Source organism: Suricata suricatta, chromosome 6, assembly GCF_006229205.1.
Source record: "Suricata suricatta isolate VVHF042 chromosome 6, meerkat_22Aug2017_6uvM2_HiC, whole genome shotgun sequence".
Lineage (NCBI taxonomy): Eukaryota > Metazoa > Chordata > Mammalia > Carnivora > Herpestidae > Suricata > Suricata suricatta.
Window position 1 is genome coordinate 37873035 of NC_043705.1, and position 22942 is coordinate 37895976.

Consider the following 22942-nt stretch of genomic DNA (forward strand, 5'->3'; position numbering starts at 1 on the left):
TATTAAGCAGGCTGTGTTTTAGCTTATGGGCAAGTAATAAATTGTATCATGTATCTTGAATGTATCATAGATAAGCTGCTATATAACGATTGCCACTTCAGATAGCTGTGAAATTAGGTGATTAACTAGTTGGTACTTAACCTTCTAATTTCTGTATAAGTCTAATTACATGAAATAGAAGTGGGGGTTTTGATTTTTTTACTTTGTTTTTCTGTTTGGAGTGTCATTGTAACTACTGTATTGTAAATGACGGAAAATAATTGCATATGTTAAAAAAATAAATTGTATTACATTAAAAAAATAAACATTAATTTAAAAAAAAGTAAAATAACAAGAGAATAGAAATGAAAGGAGAGCAGAAATAAATGAGACACTAAAAAGACAACAGGAAAGATCAATAAAATTAAGAGCTGTTTTTTTTTAAAGATAAACAAAATAGTCCTTTAGCTGTATTAAACAAGAAAAAAGAGAGAGGACTTAAATTATAAATAGGGGCACTGGGTGGCTCAGTCAGTTGAGTGTCTGACTTTTGATTTTGGCTCAGGTCGTCATCTCAGGGTCGTGGGATTGAGCCCTGCACTGGGTGTGGATGGAGCCCACTGGGATTCTCTCTCTCCCTCTGCCCCTCTCTCCTACTTATGTGTTTCTCTCTCTCTCTCCACAATAAAAATTTTTAAATTAAAAAAATTTATAAATGAAAGAGGAGACTTCATAAGTGATACCACAGTAAAACAAATCTATAAGAGACTGCTGTAAACAATTAAACACCAAAAATTAGACAACCTAGAAGAAACAGATACATTACTAGAAACATACAAACTACCAAGACTGAAATGTAAATAGAAAATATGAACACACCAATTTCTAATGAGGAGATTGGATTAGTAATAAAAAATCTCCCAATAAAGACAAGTCCAGACAGGACTATGTCTTCACTGGTGAGCTCTACCAACCATTTGAAGAATTAATATTAATCCTTTTTAAACTCTTCCAAAAAATGAAAGAGGAGGGAACACTTCCAAACTCACTTATGAGGCCAATATTACCCTGATATCAAATACAGACAATGACACTACAAGAAAATTACAAGCCAATATCCGTGATGAACACAGATGCAAAAATCCTGAAAACATTAGCCAACAATTTTCAATAATACATTAAAAGAATATAGCATGATTAAGTGGGATTTATTTGAGGGTTGCAAGGACAGTTCAACATCTACAAATCAATCAATGTGATACCCCATATTAATAAAACAAGGCATAAAAAAAACATATGGCCATCTCTATGGATGCAGAAAAAGCATTTTACAAACTTCAGTGTTCATTTATGATAAATACTCTCAACAAACTGGGTAGGGAGGGAATGTACATTAACATAATAAAGAGCATGGCTAACATCATACTCAACAGTGAAAAGCTGAAATCTTTTTCACCAAGGTTAGGAACAAGACAAAGATGTCTACTCTCACCACTCTTATTCAGCACAGTACTAGAAAACCTAGCCACAGCAATTAAACAAGAAATAAAAGGCACCCAAATTAGGAAGGAAGAAGTAAAAGCGCCCCTATTTGCAGATGACAGGATATTATACATAGGAAACTCTAAAGACTCCACCAAAGAACTGTTAGAACTAAGAAACAAACTCAGTAAAATTTCAGGATAAAAAATTAACATGCAAGTATCTGTTGTACTTCTTTTTTTTTAAGCTTATATTTATTTATTTTTAAGAGAGAGAGTGCGAGTGGGGGAGGGGCAGTGAGAGAGAGGGATACAGAGGATCCTAAGCAGGCTTCATGCTGTTAGTGCAATGCAGAGCCAGATGCAGGGCTCAAACTCATGAACCATGAAATCATGCCTTGAGCTGAAGTTGGACTCTGAGCCAACCAGGCACCCTTGTACTTCTATACATTAGCAAGAGAAATTAAGAAAACAATCCCATTTACAATAACATCAACAAGAATAAAGTACTTAAAAATAAATTTAACCAAAGAGGTCAAAGGCCTATAAGGTGATAACTGACGGTAATGAAAGAAATCAAAGAAGACACAAATAAACAGAAAGATATGCTATGTCCATGTATTTGAAGAATTATTATTGTTAAAATATGCATGCTTCCTAAAGCAATTCAATGTAATCCCTATTAAAATTAAAGCATTATTCACAGAAATAGAACAAGCAATCCTAAGATGTATATGATATCACAAAAGACCCCCAAAGCCAAAGCCGTCTTGAGGAAAAACAAGGCTGAAGGCATCACAATCCCAGATTCAAACTATAGTACAAAGCTATAGTAATCAAAACAGACACTGGCAAAACACCACCACCACCAACAAAACAACAAAAAACAGTACCGGCAAAAAAGAGACAGAGAGATCAATGGAACATAATAGAGTCCCCATAAATAAATCTACACATTTACAGCCAATTCAATTATGTCAAAGGAGCAAAAATATTCAAAATAGATCACTCATCACCCAGTTGTGAATTACCACCTCAGCAGTACTTTAGCTGTATCCCCAGGTTCTGACAGTGTTTTCATTAACACTGCCTTTCTACATATTCTGTTGATTCAGAGAGAGTAAATAAATGAGGCTATAGCACCTCTGACCTCAGCTTTTATTATTACTACTACTATTATTATTAATTTGACTGTAGCAACTCCATTATGAATCCTAGTTTAAGGCAGGGAATTATATAACTACTTTTCCTCTACCTTATTGATCTCCTAGAGACATAGAGGACTACCTCCTACTTCAGCCAACCTTAAATGAGAAAGACTCTTTGAGCTGCTAAAGTTATTTTTAAATAGAAAGTTCTTCATAAAATGGGCTTTGCCTCTTTATCCTTATCTCCAGTCACTTCCCCAAACAAGTATTCTTTCACTGCAGCCACCCAAATTCTTGTAATTTCCTAAATGGGTCATGTTATCTCAGGCCTTAGCTATTGCTTAAACATGTTGTGCTATTGACCTGGAATACACCCCTTCCTCCAATTCTTCATTTAAAGAAATCCTTTTGGCCCTTAAAACAGTCTCTGTGTACAACCAATATCTGATTTCTAATTTATTTTTATTATTATTAATAGAGTGCAAGTGGGGGAGAGGGGCAGAGGGAGAGAGAGAGAGAGGAGAGCCTGACTTGGGGCTTGATCCTGTGACCCTGGGATCATGGCCTCAGCCAAAATTAAGAGTCAGATGCTCAACTGACTGAACCACCCAGGCGCCCCTGATTTCTAATTCTTTACATGCAATTCCTCTATATTATTATGTCTCTTTTATATATCTCTGCATTATTATCATTAATTCACAAACTGGTCTTTCTGCTCAACTGTAAGCTCCTGGAGGGCAGTGAGCCATGTCTTTTTTGACAATGTATGACACATAATCAGAAGTATTAATTTCTATTCAGAATAAAGGACTTCAGCCATATCAGTGGTCAAAATTCGATCTTAAACCGTTCTTCAGAATGATTTTGCTTTTGCTAAGATCTATTAGTTTTCAATAAGTTCTCTTCAGTATTGCTGATCTTTCCTGTCTTTCAAAGCAATTAACCTCTATCACCACTAAATGCTTCCTGAAGCAACTTGTTAGTTGATCCTTTTCTAACTATGTCATGTGATACCAGTGTTGGTCCTAACTCGTCAAATTAGAGTAAATATCCAGCTCTTTCCAATTAGCCAACAAAAACTCTTTTTGAGCATCTGTCTTAAAAACCTGAAGGGCGCCTGGGTGGCTCAGTTGGTTAAGTGTCCAACTTTGCATCAGGTCATAATCTTGCAGTCGGTGAGTTCAAGCCCTGTGTCAAGCTCTGGGCCGATAGCTCAGAGCCTGGAGCCTGCTTTGGATTCTGTTTCCACTCTCTCTCTGCCCCTCCCCTGCTCCTGCTCCCTTGCACTCTCTCTCTCTAAAATAAACATTAAAAAAAACCTGTTGCGAGTCTTTTCAACAGTTTTACTGAGATGTATTTCATAGGCACTTCACCCGTTTAAAGTGTATAACCATTTTGGAAAGCCATTTGGTAATATCTACCAAAGTAGGGTATATATGCATACCCTCTGACCATGTAATTCCACTCCTAGGTTTACACTCAAAGGAAAGCTGTCATATTTTCATCAAAGATATGTAGGATAATAGATATTGCAATAAACACTACACAACTGGAGGTAAATGTCTCTTAACAGTAAAAGATAAAACAAATTGTGGGTACAGTTATATAATGAAATACCAATGAGACTGAATGACCTAAAACAGACATTAACAATATGAATCAGTATATCACAATATAATGTTGATTAGAAGAAGCCAGACACAAAAGAATGTATGTTCTGTATTCCTTTTACATGATGTTAAAACAACGGACAACCCCTTGTGGGGCTACAAGTTAGAACAGTGGTTATCACTATAGAGAGACAGTGGCTGGTAGGCATAACAGAGGTACTTCCAGAGTGCTAGTTTTTTTTTATCTGGTGCTGGGTATCTGGTATGTTCTTTGTGATGTATGAGTTGTGTACTTTTTTTATGTGTATGATGCTTCAATAAAAGTTCAAAGCAAAAACAAAAAAATTGTAGGCCTACACATAAAAAATATGAGAAGAGAAATTCTATTATGTTTGGAGGCATTATTAACTATCAATGAGTGCATGGTAGAACAGCCTGCTCCTAATGGAAAGTTAATAACAGAATTATTTAAAGCATATGTGGTAGAAAATGATTTTTTTCTGGTTGCAGATGAACACAATGCTATCAAATGGAATATCACCCCATAATCCTTGAAGATCAGTGTCTGAAATCTTTCTGAAATCAGTTACAAAGCATTCAATAGGCTTTAACTTTTAATATGTAATCTTAATGGCCATCTTAAATGTGTACTAATTGTTAAAAGTTAAATAGTATTACAGGGCTAGGGCTTGTAACAAAAAAACAGTATTCTTTTGCTTCACACCTCCCATCCTAAAGCCTGTTTCCCAGAGGTAAATAATTACAACTGATTTTTATTATGTTTATATTCCTTTCCCCTTATTTTTAAAAATTTAGACATAATCCATTGGTTTTCTACCTGAAGACTTTACTCCTTTGCTATTACTACCATCACTCACATTTTCTTGTCTCTAATCCCTCCAAATAATCACAATTCAAATTTTGATTTTACAAAATCATTATTTAGTGTTTTAATTTTGATGATTATTCTGTATTTTTCACAGTTATCATTATATTTTCTTATATGAAAGTCCTTTTGTTGGCATGTTTTTATGAAGATATGGAGGTTTTTCCTTTTTGGATGCCTGTCTAGTTAACACTAATTTTTCCCCAAACTCTCCAAAGGAATGGTAAAACTTTACCCACTCTATCCATACAACACATCAAATAATCTTCTCCACTTCATTTTCCTTTTGGAAAAAATGCTTCCTGGGGTGCTCTGTCTGCTGCCGTGGTCTGGGGAGGTTGCTCACTAGGCCTGCTGCACAGCTGTTTCCTAGGATATCCCTTTGCCACTATCCTGAGGAATTTGCAATTTACTGCTTTTTGGTGGAGCGCATTTTGCAGATTTTTTTTTTTTTTTGAGAAAGAGTGCATGGAAGGTAAAATTTTGTGAGACTTTACTTTCTGAAAATTGTTTTAGTATTCTCCCACTTCAGTGAGAGTATGGTAGGATTTGGAATTTTAGGTTAAAATATTTTCTTCTGAGACTGCCACGACGCTTCTTTTCTCTTCTAGCTTTTGGAGTTGTTAAAAGTCTGATACTATTCTGACTCCAGACCTTTTGTATGGACCTGTTCTTGGTCCCTAGAAGCTTTCAGGGTCTTCTCTTTATCTGTGGTGCTCTAAAATCTTACGAGGATATTCTCTTCTATGGGTTTCATTCACAGTGCTGGGCACTTGGGGTCCTGTACATCTAGAAACTCATGTTCTTTGGTTTGTAGGAAATTTCTTAAATGATTTCTTTGATAATTTCTTCCCCCTTCATATTCTCTCTGTTCCATGGAACTATTTTTAGTTATTGGCCTACCTGGATTAGTGCTCTAATTTTCTCATCTTTTCTCTCTGGTTTTTCCTTCCTTCCTTTCTTCCTCCCTTCCTTCCTCCCTCACTTCCTTCCTTCCTTCCTTTTTTCCTCCCATCCACCCATGATTTCTAATCTACTTTTTGGGAAGCTAGCTTTATCTTCCAAATTTTCTTTGAATTCTTAATTTCTATTATATTTTTGGTTCCTTTTCTTTTTCTCTTTTTGAGAGAGAGAGTATGCACACACACACACACACACACACACACACACACACACAAGAGCAGGGTAGGGGCAAAGGGAGAGGGAGAAAGAATCTTAGGCAGGCTCTACACTGAGTGCAGAAAACAACAAGGGGTTGTCAGCACATTGGGGTACATGTGCCCCTATGCATCAGCACTCCCGTATCCCTTGGGTAAATCCCTAGCAGTGCTATTATTGGGTCATAAGGGAGTTCTACTGTTAGTTTTTTGAGGAACCTCCACACCGTTCTCCAGAGCGGCTGCACCAGTTTGCATTCCTACTAACAGTGTAGGAAGGTGCCCACTTCTCCACATCCTTCACAGCATGTATAGTCTCCTGATTTGTTCACTTTAGCCACTCTGACTGGCGTGAGGTGGTATCTCAGAGTGGTTTTGATTTGTATTTCCCTGATGAGTGACGTTGAGCATCCTTTCATGTGTCTGTTGGCCATCTGGATGTCTTCTTTGGAAAAGTGTCTATTCATGTCTTCTGACCATTTTTTCACTGGACTATTTGTTTTTTGGGTGTGGAGTTTGAGGAGTTCCCTATAGATGTTGGATACTAGTCCTTTATCTGGTATGTCATTGATGTTAGCACAGAGCCTGATACAGGTCTTGAACTCACCAACTGTGAGATCATGACCTAAGCCAAAATCAAGGGTCAGATGCTTAACTGACTGAGTCACCCAAGCGCCCCATCTACTATATTTTTGGTTTCTAAGACCAAGGTCCCTCCTTTTCTTCCTTCCTTGGCATCCAAATACTATTTCATGGATATAACACTGTCTTATGTCAGTTTGAGAAGGTAATTTTTAAAAAAAAAATTTTTTGGTACCCTCTTATTTTCTTTTCTCTTCAAGGTTCTCTCTCTTGCCCCAGTTTTGTTTTCATGTAGGCGGTCTTCCACAAATATCTAGTAATCTTTGTCTATTTTTTAATATTTAAAAGTGAAGCACTAAAAAAATGTATACTTAGTAAATATCTAAATGGTCTGATACAAGCAAGGTACTTGCCATTTCTTTGATAGAACCCAAATATCCAAGACTCTAGGTCTTTCCTCTCAGGCTTGTCAGTTTCTACAGAGGAGAATCCTTTGTTATCCTATGTTATAAGCATTCTGGGAGCCAAAGAGTAAAGCAAAGAGAATTGGAGGGGGTATGGGGAGGGATGACCTTCTCACCATTCAACATACACACTTTTGTTTAGTCCCTGTTTTCAGACTAGAGCCTTTTTCCACCCTTTGTTGTGTTTAGAGAGCCTGATTTCTGAACCTGAATGATTCAGTTTCTTCTATTTCTTGCTAGGTTGAAGAGGAAAAGGGTTTATAATAAAACTGCTCCTAATGTAAACTTCCACAGAATTCCACCCATTTTAGGCCGTTTTCCTTACTCTTGCTTTGTGAGTGACCCAAAAAACCTTCATATGCTAAGGGTTTCAATGTGTAGCTCAAAATGGCTTCCTTTGTAGTAGAATCCCTCTCTACAGGACTTACATTTCAGCTTTGTCTAAGTTACTGTCAGTCTAATCATCTTCCAGTTTTCCAGCATCTAACAATCTGTTGCTATCTCTTGTCTGCTGTTGTCTCTTCTATAGTCCTCTTGTGTTTGTTATTTCTTTACTGCTGTTTTAATGAGATTTAGGAAGGAGCAGGGTAAACACATTTATTCATTCAACATTGTTTACTGACTACTCACTAAACCCTTGGAATTATTATAGGCCTTGGGGATAATATAGTAATAGAGAATTATAAGAAACAAAAACAAAGAAACATTTCTTTTCTCAGGAGCCAACAATCTTCTTAAGGGAGACAGATACAAAGGTAAAAAAAAACCAAACAGGTATTCCTTACCAAGTGAACTTTTAATCTCTGAATTTAAGAACCAAATAAATTTGGAAATGTTTTTAGAACTTGTTATCTTGAAACTCAGGACCCAAATAGATAGAATAACAGATACCCCTTAATATTTCAACTCAGTATCAGAAATGAGAACTTAAAAGATTTAGATGACCGAGAACATTTGCATGTAAGATTTGGTAGAGGTGCGAGAGGGCAGAAAGCCAAAGAAGGCCTCTCTAGTGTTACTAACCATGTGGATACTTGCAAAAAGACAAGGGCATTTCGTACTCAGGTAACCATTAGTGCAAGGACTTGGGAGATACGAGTGTGCTTGCCATTTTTGTGGAACAGCGGGGAAGACAGTGTGCCTAGAGTGGACTGAATAAGTAGGAAAGTAGTAGGGAATGAGAGCAGAGAGAAAGCAGGAGTCAGATCATATAGGACCAGGACTATCATAAAGAATTGTTTTATTCTGAACAAGAAGGGAAACCATTAGAAGCTTTTGGACGTTGTGTTTTAAAAACATTACTCTGGCTGCTAGCAGTAGAACAAGACTACTGAAGGGGAAACAAAGTAGAAATGGTGAGACCAGTTAAGAGGCTACTATAAAAACCCAGGTGAGAAGTTAGCATCTTTACATAATTCCTTTTGGTGGAAATGGTAAGAAGTAGTCAGATTCTCAATTTATTTTAAAATAAATTTTAAAAATTTAAAAGTACAGCTGACATGCTTAGCAGATATGAAGGGTGGGGGAAAAAGAACAATCAAGTGTGACTCCAAAGTTTTAGCCCTCAGCAAGTGGAAAACTGGAGCTACAACCTTCTAAAATAGAGAAACCTGGGAGAAGAGCAGGGTAAGCAGGTTGGTGGGATGAGAGTGGATGAGGAAGAAAACAAGTGTTTGTTTTTCATAAATTTCTATTTGAGATACCCAGTGGATGTCCAAGGGGAGATGTAAAAGGGGCAGGTAGATATTTGAGTATAGATCTCAGGGGAGAGATTTGGGGTAGAGATACAAAATTGGGACTAGTCATCATATAGACAATACATAAAGTCAAGTGACTACATGCTATTATTTAGGGAATAAGAGTAGAGAGAATAGAGGCTTGAGTAAAACCCTGGATATCTTCATAATTTACCGGTGATAAATATGAGAAAGAGCAGTAATGTAATCAAGAGAAAACGGGGTTTTAGAGGTTAAGTATAAAAAATGTTTCAGGATGGAAGCAGTGACCAAACGTGCCCATGCTACTGATACATTGAGCAGGAAGAGAAGGAGATATTAGTTGTCAGTGGAGTGACTGGGGCAAAAGCCTAAGAGAAGCGAGTTTAAGGCAAAATGGAAGGAGAAGTAGAGCACAGTGAGCACAGAAAACTCTTTCAAAGAGTTTTTCTTTAAAAGGAAGCAATAGCTAGAGGGGAATGCAGGGTCAAATGAACTTTTGTTTTTAGACTGAAAGACAGATTTATATTCTGGTAGGAATAGTTGAGTAAAAGAAAAATTTGATGACACATGATTAAAAAGAGAGAAGGGATAACTACAGAAATAAAGTCCTGGAGGCAGGCAGGATGGAACGAAGTACATGAGTAGATTTTTTCTCATTATTTTTCTAATTACCTGGGAAGAAGGGCAATGGGATCCACTAAATTGAAAAAGGAATTTTTGGTAATAAAAGTACATAAAGATTCAAGCAGAATATAAGTTTATGTGAATTCTTCATCAGGACAGTAAAGTCATACCCTCCAAAGTTCCCTGATTCTTAATTAAATTAGCATTTACTAAAAAATATTTATTTTCATTCCTGAGAAATTCTTCAATCACAATAAAGCAACCAGTTTCAGGACCATAAATATTAATGCAAGCCTCTTTAATCCTCACGAGTCTCACTTCATATAACTTAAAAGTGAAATTAAGTAAGGAGTCCCTGTTGGCTCAGTTGGTTAAGTGTCCTACTCTTGATTCGGCTTGGGTCACGATCCCAGGGTTGTGGGATCGAGCCCTGGGTCAGGCTCTACACTGAGTGTGGAACCTGCTTGAGATTTTTTCTCTCTCTTTCCCTCTGCCCCTCCCCCCCTGCTCATCTCTCTCTCAAAAAAAAAAAAAAGAGGGGGGGGAATAAATGGCTTAACCTCTTTTTAAATATGTTCTCTTTGGGGCACCTGGGTGGCTCAGTTGGTTGAGCGTCCGGCTTCGGCTCAGGTCATGATCTCACGGTTGTGGGTTTGAGCCCCATGTCAGGCTCTGTGCTGACAGCTAGCTCAGAGCCTGGAGCCTGCTTCAGATTCTGTGTCTCCCTCTCTCTCTGACCCTCCCCTGCTTGTGCTGTCTCTCTCAGTCTCTCAAAAAAAATAAATAAAAAACATAAAAAAATGTTCTCTTTTTCAATTTCTGAATATTTATATTCTTTTTTCTTTCATATTTCTTTCATGCCCTATCATTAGCAGAAGCGTTTATCACTAAGACTCTTACTATATATCAGAATGGATCTAATTAAAAAAACATCCTAGACTATTTTTATCGATGAATGGACACACTAGCTTAAAGCTGCCATTTTCATCTGTGTCCAAGTTAGATACAATCTGGAAGAGAAGGATGTCTTTCAATCTCCAGTATTTCCTTTATCCTGAATTCACATTGACTTATGAGCATCTTATAGAACTAAAAAAATCAAAGCTAATGCACCACAGTGATCTGAAAACAAGTAATCATAACAACTTTCAACAAATACTAACTCAATACACCTGGAAAACCCAGGAATGTGGTAACAAAAGAAACAGAATGAAGGGTAGACAATTATAATTACTGACTTTAGAGAGTAACATCAGATACTAAATTGACTGGAATTCTAGAGTGCCTGAATTAACAGGGAAGAACGGAAAGAAAGCAGTCTTTCTACACCAACAAGAGAATTTCTGAACTACTTTCTCTTTATTAGTTTTCAGGATACTAGTATATTCACTTCTATTTTCCAATGTTTTCTCATTTAGCATCATCCATTCATTGCTTCCTAATCCTCTAAATTTGAGTGACTTAAGAAACTGCCAATTTATAACCATGAAAGAAAAAAGGAGGAAGGGAACACCTAATAATTACCATCTTATTAGCCTGAAAAACACCACCACCACCACCAACAAAAACCATGAGGAGAGCAATGATGTTAAGGAAGAGTATTATTCACGTATGTTAACACTGACCAGGTTCTAATCTTTGAAATTCTAAGGGTATATTTCCAGAGAAAAGTCTAGAAAATGAGTTCTTGATTTTTCAATTGCATTATAACTTCAACAAATTTCAATTCTAAAGCAGAAATGACAACAGGTCTTGTTACTCCTAACTGAAAGAAAAGCAGAGAACTTTCAACTATATTCCTGTTTTTAGCTTAATATTAAGCATTAATAAAAAGTGCTCACCCAAAAAATATCATTATTTGTCTTATAACAGCAATACTTAGTAACAGTTAACTAAAAGATCACATTTTTTTTTTTGTAATTTACTGATTCTTTATTTAGCCAAAAGAGCTCACCTGGTACAAAATATTCTGTTTGCATAAACCAATGAAATTCCAAATGAAATCCCAAGCGAATTGCCTTCAAGGTGACAAGGAAAATCAAATAGAGAACAGATACTGTGCCTGTGAGAAAAAATTCAGAAACCGTGTATCATTTTTATATATTTTACAGTAGAAACCATTTATCATTTCTGTGTATTTTACAGACTATTTTAAAATTAAGCTTCGTTTCTATATTTTCAGCAAAGCTTGGAAAATTATTACCTTCATGGATTATGCCCACTAAAACCCAGGAAACAAGCTATGTGAAGTTTTCAGAAAACAAAGCAAAACACTCTGTAACGGGCCTAAGAACTAGATGAAGGTAGCTCATATACCGAAGAAGGCAAAACTGTCTAATTTATTTGTGAGCTGAGTTAAGTGGAGGATAGCAAAGAAATTAATTACAAAACTGTATGGTTACATAACAGAAAAAAAGAACATCAAACTGACTCTTATTCTTTGCATTGGAAATATCAGAGATGGTCAATGAGCTGGAAAAGTCTGTCACCTATTTGGTGAAAGATGGTAAGAAAGTAGAGAAAGAAAAGGAGTGACTATGGGTTATAAACCTATTTGAGAAAGCTGATAAACCAAATAATCCATGAACACTCTGATCTAGTAACTAGATAAGGTTTTAATTAGGTAGTACTATCTCTTAGATGAAAAGATTACAGATTGTATTCATAGGTATTTATACACAGGGTGAAGTGGGCATTCACAGTTTTTAATAATCTAGAAGTTAGAGAATTATTCCTTTAAGGAATTAAGTCCAGTCATTATTGAGTAGAGTCAGGAAATCCAAGTAGGTTTCTTTCTTAAATACAAATTTCTGTAAAGAACCTATAGTTTTCTTTCTTAAATACAAATTTCTGTAAAGAACCTATAGTTTTAAAAGAAAGGAGAGTATCAAGAAAAAGAGTAAAAGCAAAATACCCTTAATGAAGTAGAAAATAATCAACCTGGTTACAAGTCTGGTGATTGTTTTAGCAATTATTTCTATAAGTTTATATGCTAACTTTTAAAGATCTGTTCCATAGGAAAGTTGGCAAGCAAATCAGGAAACCACAAATGAGCTACTGTGGGTTTCCAGATTAGCTGATTCAGAAAGAATAAAAAGAAGAGGCCAAAGCTTATATAACCACAACTTTTCATTCTCTGTGGGTGTTTGTGGCAGTCTTGCAATGAATCCTATTGTGAGACAGAGAGGAATAGAAGAATATCCTTACCTCCTACTTTGGTCTTCTGAAATCCAAAAAACCTAGCTCCTTGATGTGATGAGTAATCTAATGATTTTATACACTAGGGCCTACCAGGAGATCATATATATAAGGAGGAGGTGAAATCCTATGGTTAATTTGGGTTATCAATTTTTTATGAATGTTATCCTTGTCTTTAGCTAACCAGATATAAGTTTTCATTGGGGGTTCTTTTTGCCATCTGAAAGCTCAGTGTTGCAAAATAAATGCAAAAGCATTCCTTTCATGATGCTAAAATTTCTGAAATTTCTTCAGGGATTTCAGAAATTTCTGTAAAACAGGGCTCACAGTAAGAAGTCTTTTCCTTTAAGGAGGCAATAGTGTTCTAGTAAAGAAAAAGCACAGAAGAGAGCAAAAGCAGAATAAGTCTGGGTAGGTTGAGTCAGATAAAAAATAATATCCCAGGTTGAAAGGTGATAATTCTGGGCTATACTCTTAAATAGAAACTGCAGAAAGAAAGCATTCCATAACCTCCCTTAGTAAGTTCTAATGATTCCAGTCCTTAGGATTGGATCCAAATTCCAATATGGATCTCTCCTCCTGAAATCTTACTGTTTCCTCTAGTTGTACCCGCAGAGAAAATGAGGAACAGTGGTTCAGCAAGGATAGAACGGAAAGTCCAATAACTCGTCTTTAAAAAAAAGGACTTGGACTTGAAATAGTCATCTACATATTCCTCTGTGCCAAACCCCATAAAGAAAAGCAAAAAGCAGGGTAACACAAAAGTGAACAAATCAAACAGATGAACAGGCTGGGTAGGTGACTCCCCAGCCAGACCATATTCACAGGATCCTATAGCATAGTGTGTCAGCTTACCTAGGATATTAAATCTTGAAAAAAATGAAGGAGATTTGAAATTGAGCAGTGGCAGCAGGAGCCCTACGAGGTACAAGGGCACTGTCTTAGACTTATTCCACCACTTTTCGAACTGCTGCAGTCCTGTGTCATTGGCATAGAAAATCATAGAGCCATTGTCAGGATGGCCACCACTCCCAGCACTTGGACAAATCACTGCAACAGGAAAGCATCAGATTAGAGAAGACCACAAAGAACAGAAAATGACTATGCTAAACACTGACACTTGCTCTACCAACCTCAACTTGTACCATGAATATTAAGTTTCCCCTCTCTGGAAAAAATAGAGGTATATACTTAGATATGTTAGGAATCTTTTATCTGCAAACCATTAAAGGCAGAATCTTAGAAAATTTGAAGTATATCCTTATTTTTTATGGGAAGCTATAAAATATCCCACCAACTATCCTTTAGTTCCAATGCCAGAGAGAAAATATTTTGTTGAATGGTATTTGATCTTATTTATACAATGATGTAAGAACTATTCAGGGTGATTGTTCGTTACTTTTATGTTAATAACCCACAAAAAGGCCAAAGAGTAGGTTTCTTTTAACAAAATCTATGGGTTTGGAATAAAAAGTGGACATCATTGAAACAGCTGACATAGTATTGCCAAAACCAAATTGTTGCTTATAGCTTAAGAATCTTAAATTGAATTCCAGCAGTCTGGGATAATTCTCCTATAAATTTATCACATTTTATAGCAGCCCAAGAGCCTAGATGATATCTGGAGAAGTGGGAATTGAGTAAGACATTTTTTCTAACACTGATCTTCAAATGGCAATTTCTTTTTTTAAGGAGAGACAAGACAATGCAAATCATTCTGTATTTCTAATTTCACAATAGTACTTTTCCTAATAATCAATTCTCTTAAAAGAAGTCTTAATGCTGGTGAAAAATAGTCCTACTGAGCAACAATTACATTCATAGTCAAAGAGAATATATTCATGTTAAGTTCTGTTTTTAATTTTATTTTCTATTCATTACTTGGCATGCCACAAAGCCAAACACTTAATTTTCTTGCTTAATCAGCAAGATTACATCATTTTTAACTTACCTTTTAAAAAAAAATGTTTATTTTATTTTTGAGAGAGAGAGAGAGCACAAGCTGGGGAGGGCCGGGGCGGTGGGGTGTGGGGAAGGGTCTGAAGCAGACTCTGTGCTGACAGGAGGGAGCCCAGGGGTTCAAACTCATGAACCATGAGATCATGACCTGAGTCAGAGTCAGATGCTCAACTGCTGAGGCACCTGGTGTGCCTACTTAGTCAGCATTTTAACATGTACTTTTTTCTTATATGTCTGGACAGAAGTAAATTAACTTGAATTTTTCTTGTGCTAATAATTACAGTGGCAAAAAGCACAGGCTATTGAGATAAAATGACTAAATAATGAACCTTGACTCTGTCACTTAATACTTATATAACCTTGGGCAAGTCATTAGCTTCTCTGTACCTTCCTTGGCTTTTGTATCTAGAGAGTGAAGTGAAGAGGTGCTGTACTACATTTAGAATAATGCCTGCACACAGTTAGTATCCAATAAATGCCAGCTATAATTTTATATTAACTGAGATGGACTGTTTCATATTCTTACTATTTAATACATTATTCAAAATAAGCACAAGAATCAGGAAGTGCTATTATCAACATACCACTATGCAAAGTAAACTGATTTTGCTGATGGTGCTCTCCAAATCACAGTATAATCGTGGTATTTATGAAGAGACTTTAAAATTATATAAAAATATTTTAGGATAATTATTCAAAGGTGTGTATGCGTATCCACAGAAAAGCTGATACTCTACTCACTCATTTGCTAGTGTTAACAAGACAGGTTAATACGTTTAATTAAATAGCTATGTAAGACACTGAATAGTAAACACTGAAATGGTTGCTTCATGAGGAGAGATTTTTGCCTGTTCTCTACATCTCTAGAGTCTAGAACAGTTCCTGACACATAATAGGCTTCATAAATATATATTGAATGAACTGTCTTTTCCATGATCAATGCATTCATCCATCAAAATGATATCAATCCTAGATGGCTCAATGGGTTAAGCATCCATCTCTTGATTTTCACTTAGGTCATGATGCCACAGTTTGTGAGTTCAAGCCCTGTGCTGATAGCATAGAGCCTGTTTAGGGTTCTCTCTTTCTTCTTCTCCTCTCACTCTCTCTCATAATCAGCTGGTATCTCTGAAATCTAAATACATAAAAGACTTAGGTGATATACAAGGCTAATAGTGGGACTGTTAACAATGTTATATTAGCTTTAATATTCACTTTCTCTGTGACTGCCATGGTGGATAAATCAACACGCTACAAAGAATTATTTTTAACAGATAAATTAATTTTAAGGAAACTTTCTAAGATATTAAGATTCTTTTTTTGCCAAGCCTTCAATTTATCTTTCTGTACTTACTAGCCTTTGTTATTAGGAAATTAATTATTCTGTAGGATGCAGATTTGTGTATCTTAAATATTAGTAACTAATACAATAAACATCTTAATAGTTAACAAACTGAGAACTATGCTTTTAGACTTCTGAAACAATTCACATAGAGGCTCTTAAAAACATATATTGACTATTTACAGGCAAATATGGATTCTACAGATGTGACTTACAGTTGTGAATTGTATAATATGAACTCAATCCTGTTTAGCTTACATTAACACAATCTCTTATGGAGTTTTTTTAAACACACTGGTTGCTGAAAAATTAATAGGAGCTCAATTAACATAATAATGATATTGCACTAATTATTTACCTAAGATAAAGCAGTAAGTTTTACCTTAAATCCTTTTTGAAGTGAGGGGGAAAATTAAAAAAAAAAAAAAAAAACAAAAAAACAAGCTAAGGGTTGCCTGGGAGGTTCAGTCAGTTAAGCATTTGACTCTTGATATTGGCTCACGTCATGATCTCACAGTCATGATCTTGAGCCCAAAGCATGGAGCCTGCTTGGGATTCTCTCTCCCCTTTCCCCATTCTCTCTCTCTCAAAATAAATGAATAAACTTAAAAAAACAACAACAGGGGCCGCAGGGGTGGCAGGTGGTTATGCTCAGGACATGATCTGGCGGTTGGTGAATTTGAGCACATCGGGCTCTGCTGTCAGCTCGGAGCCACTTCAGATCATCTGTCTCCTTCTCTCTCTGGCCCTCCCTCACTCATGCATGCGCTTTCCCTCTTTCTCTCTCTCTTTCTCAAAAATAAATAAACATTAAAAGCAAAACAAAAACAAGCTAACTTACTTACCTGGGTTGCTATCATTGGTACTCAGTACAGCATCTGTCTCATTAATGTGATGAATAAAATCTAAAAATTAAATAAAAAATACATTTTAATACCAAGTAAAAGATGTTAATCCAATCACTCTCTACAATCTTTGGTCTATAAAAATCTTTAAAGATCTAACATGGGGTAATATTACCTAGCACAAGGAAGCAAGACCGCTTCATTGTTAACACAGCTTTGCCTTTGTCAGCTTTCTGTACTTACAGGAATGATATCACTGGCTTCATAGTTCCCACTATGGAAAATTTTCACATGATTGAAGATTAAAAAAAAAAATCTAGCCACCAGGCAGAATTTAGTTAAACCCTGGAATCAAGATAAACTGTATAATTGTTTTCTTACACACAGACTAATTTATATATAAGTATAGTTACATCTTATATAAAGTTCTAAAGTCTGCAGAAGGGGAAAACCAACACTCATAACAGCCAAGCTTATCTTATAGACTGAAGGCTATATAGTAATTACTGCTCACAAGAACCACTTAGTTATACTAGAGGAAGTAGCAAAGTAAAAGGCATATGCAGATATCTCAGCATTCATATTATTCTATAGTTAATGAGAGAATGGATAAAGAATGTTTTCTTACTTTATTCTGTTTGATGTTAATCTCTTATAATCTTAGGAAGCATTAAGAAAAGTGTTTGACGTGGGTTAGATGATAAAAACTGTTGGATTATATTTTCAGGTCATAAGGTAAGTGTGAATTATTCACCTTCACCTCCACTGTATGCTTCTCAAGATAAAAGGAGGGGTTTAGTGCTCTAGGTTTTTATGGTATCTTCAAGGGTTATTAGTAATAAGATTGGAAGTTAATCAATCTTTATATATGTCCTGATGCCAAAGACTTATATAAGGCTAGTAAAACCTTGATACCAAGTATATTAGGTTGAATAATCTCCCCTCAAGTCCATGCCCATAGGAACTGTTGAATGTGAACTTATTTGGAAACAGGATCTTTGCAGATATTATCAAGTGATGATATGATAATATTGGTTAGGGTGTGCCATAAATTCAATGACTGATACCTTAAAAAAATTTTTTTAATGTTTATTTTGGAGACAGAGAGAGACAGACTGCCAGCAGGAGAGGGGCAAAGAGAGGGAGACATAGAATCTGAAGCAGGCTCCAGGCTCTGAGCTGTCAGCACAGAGCCCGATGTGGGGCTTGAACTCATGAACTGTGAGATCATGACCTGAGCTGAAGTCAGACACTTAACTGAATGAGCCACCCAGGTACCCCAGTGACTGATACCTTTAATAAGGAGAGAGAAATATGTACAAAGACACACTTAGGGGAGATAGCCATGTGAAGACAGAGGCAGAAATTGCGTGATGCAGCCTAATAAGCCAAGGAATGCCAAGGACTGCCAGCAACCAATCAGCAGAAGCCAGGTAGAGGCAAGGAAAGAGTTTTCCCTAAAGGCTTCAGAAGGAGTAGAGCCCTAGTGACACTCTGATTTTGTACTTCTGGTTACCAGTACTCTGAGAGAATAAATTTCTCTTGTTTTAAGCCAAAGAGTTCACAGTAATTTGTTACAGCAGCCCTAAGGCTCAACAAGGACAATGTGAGAAAAGAGAAAAAAAATATATGTATGCACACACACACACACACACACACACACACACAGACTGGGTAATCTCCTTTGAAAAGACACAAAGGTCCTAAATAAAACAGTAGCCCCATTCCTCTCAAAAGTAAACTAAATCCAGTAAGCAATTAAAAAATATACATCATGACTGCTAAACTAAGTTTATCAGGGAATATAAGAATGACTTAAATACTACAAAATGTATTCATTTAATTCACCAAATTAACAATTTAAAGAACAGTTTTATGACAATCTCAAGATTATTAAGTGTCAGATAAAATCCAATACACATGAATAAAACCACTTAAGACAATAATAAGTAGCAACATCTTTAAATTGATAGAGTGTAACCAATATCCCTCAGCAAACATTTAATGGTGAAACATCAGAAAGGTTTCCACAGGAACAAGAGAAGGATGTCTACCAGAACTGTATCTTACAACCTTACACCTAAAAAAGATAAACATGCCTATATATGTATGTTCATAAACATTTATATGTTGAATGTGTTTGTTTGTATATAAATATAAGGGTATAAAATATATAAATACAAACATATATAACACATATAAATCACTTAGAAAGTAATAAATGGACTGGAAGTTTTCATTACTCATGTGTGAGGTAACTATCTAAACAGAAAATCCAAAGTGAATCTACAAAATTAGGATCAATAAGAGTTCAATACATCTCGCTAGATTCAAGATAAATATCCAAAATTTAATTAGGTTCTTTTATCATAGCAACAAGTAACTTGAATTTTTATAATTAAGAAATATATCACTACTTTCTGGGAAAATGGAATGGTTTCATGAAGGGGGTGTGGGTTACACAGACATATTCAACTGTCAAAAGTGTATGGCTAAGATTTATGCATTCTATGTAAAAGAGAGAATTATATATTAATTAGTAGTAATTAATTGGGGTGCAGGGTAGTTATAAGCATAGATCATGTTTTTTTCAGTGGATAAAATATTGCCCACAAGGGGGAAAAATTTGTTCTGATAATTTGTTCTTATCCTTTTTATATAGAAAGCACAAATACATATACAGGTCATAAATGGATAAAAGTATATCTGTGATAGTAAAACAAACTGAATCAACTATATTTTTCAGAATTACAAAATGACTTTTTGCTTTATTAATCTCAAGCCAGAATTTAAGGCTGAAACTCAGACATTTCAGTAGTTACTGTATCTAAAAGTAACTACTGTTAAAGATACAGATACTTACTAAAAATAAATTTTCCAGTATTAAAGAGAAAATTAGACATAAGCACCCAATAAACTATCATTGCTCCAATAAGAGACACCAAGGAGAAAAGGAGACTTGACCACTGTCCAAAGGAGCCAAAATAGTATCTGCAGACATCTGGATATTCCCAGGTAGTGGTATCCACAGATGCTAGATAAAAATAAGAGAAAGAATAAAATTGGATGTTAATCATATATCCCATAACCATAATTTGTGTTCCCCCAATTAACTCAAAATATTTAACAAAATATTAAGAATATTCCATCACCAGATACTGGATATTATTAAAACATTATAGAACAGGAGCGCCTCGATGGCTCAATCAGTTAACCATCCAACTTCAGTGCAGGTCATGATCTCAGTTTGTGAGTTTGAGCCCCACATTGGGCTCTGTGCTGTCACTGCAGAGCCTGCTTTGGATCCTGTTTCCTCTCTGCCCCTCCACTGCTCAGGTATGTGTGCTCTCTCTCGCTCTCAAAAATAAATGAACATATAAAAAAATTAAGGGGCGCCTGGGTGGCTCAGTTGGTTGAGTGTCCGACTTCAGCTCAGGTCACGATCTTGCAGTTCACAAATTTGAGCCTCACGTCAGGCTCTGTGCTTATAGCTTAGAGCCCGGTGCCTGCTTCACATTTTGTGTCTCCCTCTTCCTGTCCCTCCCCTGTTCATGCTCTGCCTCTCAATGTCTCAGAAATAAATAAAAACATATAGAACAAACACATAAAAAATAAATATAGGTCAATGAAACTATGGATAATATAAGAAAAAGATTATAGTATCATATTATATAATAAAAATAAATGCTAAATTAAGGCTAGACAAAATCATCAGCAAGAGTCAGAAGATATTACCCAGTAATATCTGGCATACTTAAATAACAATAGGAAAGAAAGTTTTCCTGAATCATACTTTATATCACATGACAATTTCAGACAAATGAGCTAAGAATTCAAAAACAAAGTAACAAAAAAGTTAGAAGACAATGTAAAAACAGACCCTGAAAGGTTATCTTCTATCAAATGAAGAAATTACAAAGGAAAAGACAGGCAGATGTAAACATCCTTGCGCAGGGGCCATGCTAATCTTCTCTGTATCGTTCCAATTTTTTAGTATATGTGCTGCCGAAGCGAGCACAGGCAGATAGATAGAAACGAACTCATATAATATGAAAGCCATTAAAATGTTGAATGGAAAAAAACTGACATGAAATAACAGCTAATGGGCTAATGCCTACATCATATATAGCACTTAGCAGATCTATAGGAACATCAAGGGACTTGTGGATAAATGGGAACAGCATATAAATAAATAATACAATTAAGAGAAAACATACCACTGCTTAAGAGACCCCCAACTCTTTAAAAAAAACTGAAGGCAAAATCTGGTCTCTTGATTTCAAATTGCTAATTTTCACTGAAAAAATGTATGTCTATTTAAGTCCTAAACTATAACAAAGGTATTTCTCTGATCCAGAATTTATAGAGATGAATAGAGGCAATGTATAAGTAAACTTTGTGAATTCACTACAAAGGACATGTTTTTCATATTTTTCTAGTTACATTTTCTATTTTTTAGGAAATTCCAACATTTAGATCTCTTGGCAGAGATAGATCAGAAGTCACCATTAACTGATAAGAATCATAGAATTCTCAATTTAGTTCTGGAAAAGACTTTAATTTTTAAAAGATGACCTTTAAAATTATTCTTATGAGGAAACTGGTACCAAAGTAAATGCATTCTGCACAGAATTATAAACCTCTCTGAATTTCAAAGGCAGTCACTAATTTACTGACATATCAGTTCAGCTGAATGCTATGAATCAGACAAGTAAATCTTTAGGTACAAAATAGTTTACACACACAAGAAATGCACACATTAGTGATCCACTTCAACAGGAAATACTTATTAAACCCAAATAGCTATTCTATTTTCACTGTGGCAAACTCTTACGTATCATAGCTCGTGATTTCACGACTCTGTAGCCGCAATAAAGTGTTAAAATGCCCATGAGCATGATGACACACAGTCCAGTAGTAAAGCCAGCCTATTTAAAAACATAAAAAGAACAACATATACCATCATGTTAGAATAAATTCATATGCAACCATATTATGTTACCCTAAACAATTATGATAAAAACCTGATAATTAATGTAAAATTAAATATAATTACCTATTTCCTTTAATAAATTTTATGTAGATTTATTAAAACCTCTATTATAAAACTTACAATATAAACAGAAAAAAATTCAGGCAGAAAGCATGCTGAAAAATTATATTACCTGTTTTATGCCCCAAGGAATACTTAGTATAGATGTTCCCATCATGGTATTCCAAATCATAAAACTGAAAACACAGAGTAATAGCAGTAAAAATACAGAGTTTGACTTTTCAAACATCTTAATTATGACAAAAATTAAAATAACCAGTAGTTTTCATTTATTTATAATTTAAGTAACGCTCAGAAAACAGTAATTTTACTCACATGGTTACTAAACTGGTGTTTTTACCATGTCCTTCAGTGTAACTTTGAAGTTTATAAGCAGAACCCAATGGGCTATACACATAACACTCTCCTGGAGCTGGAACCACATGATCCGGAGCAATCTAGTAAAAGAAGAAACACAGAGAAACGTTAGAATAGTAAATGTGCCAAACGGGATATTTCCTATACATCAGATTACCTGACTCTAGATACATTTCTATCCATTATGAACAAATAAGCATGTATTCCTGATTTATTAATATAAAAAATCCTTTCCAAATGTAGTAAATCTAAAGGAACAAGACTTTAAAGAATATAATAAAGTATTCATGTGAAATGAGAATGAATTCTTAAAATACGCAACTATCAAAATAATTTTCTCTTAATTTTATGAGAAAGAAAGAAGAGTCTGCAAAGACTGAGATTAAAAAATTCTAGATGGAGGAGATTTGGGCCTTAGGTTAGGGGAATTTCAAGAATCAAGTGGCCACTGAACTCCTCTGTAAGGATGGTCTTACCATAGAGGTAGGCAGGGAACTCAAACTATAAAGAATTGAGAGCGAAAAAATTAAAAACAGAAC

At 35.4% G+C, this 22942-nt stretch overlaps 1 protein-coding gene and 1 non-coding gene across 7 annotated transcripts in view; both read right to left on the reverse strand.

Moving 5' to 3' along the window:
* Positions 1–22942, reverse strand: part of SLC38A9 (solute carrier family 38 member 9) — a 72430-nt gene that overhangs the window by 22922 nt on the left and 26566 nt on the right. For all 6 annotated transcript variants that reach the window (XM_029942248.1, XM_029942253.1, XM_029942252.1 and 3 more), the window contains 7 exons: positions 22362–22483; positions 22159–22222; positions 21828–21921; positions 19857–20027; positions 16994–17053; positions 13703–13897; positions 11604–11711 (listed from right to left, as the gene is read on the reverse strand). In XM_029942248.1, coding sequence (XP_029798108.1) covers positions 11604–11711; positions 13703–13897; positions 16994–17053; positions 19857–20027; positions 21828–21921; positions 22159–22222; positions 22362–22483 — 814 coding nt within the window. The remainder of the gene's footprint in view (positions 1–11603; positions 11712–13702; positions 13898–16993; positions 17054–19856; positions 20028–21827; positions 21922–22158; positions 22223–22361; positions 22484–22942) is intronic.
* On the reverse strand, positions 20904–21011 carry LOC115295050. Its single transcript, XR_003910283.1, has one exon. It is a non-coding gene; the product is annotated as a U6 spliceosomal RNA (small nuclear RNA).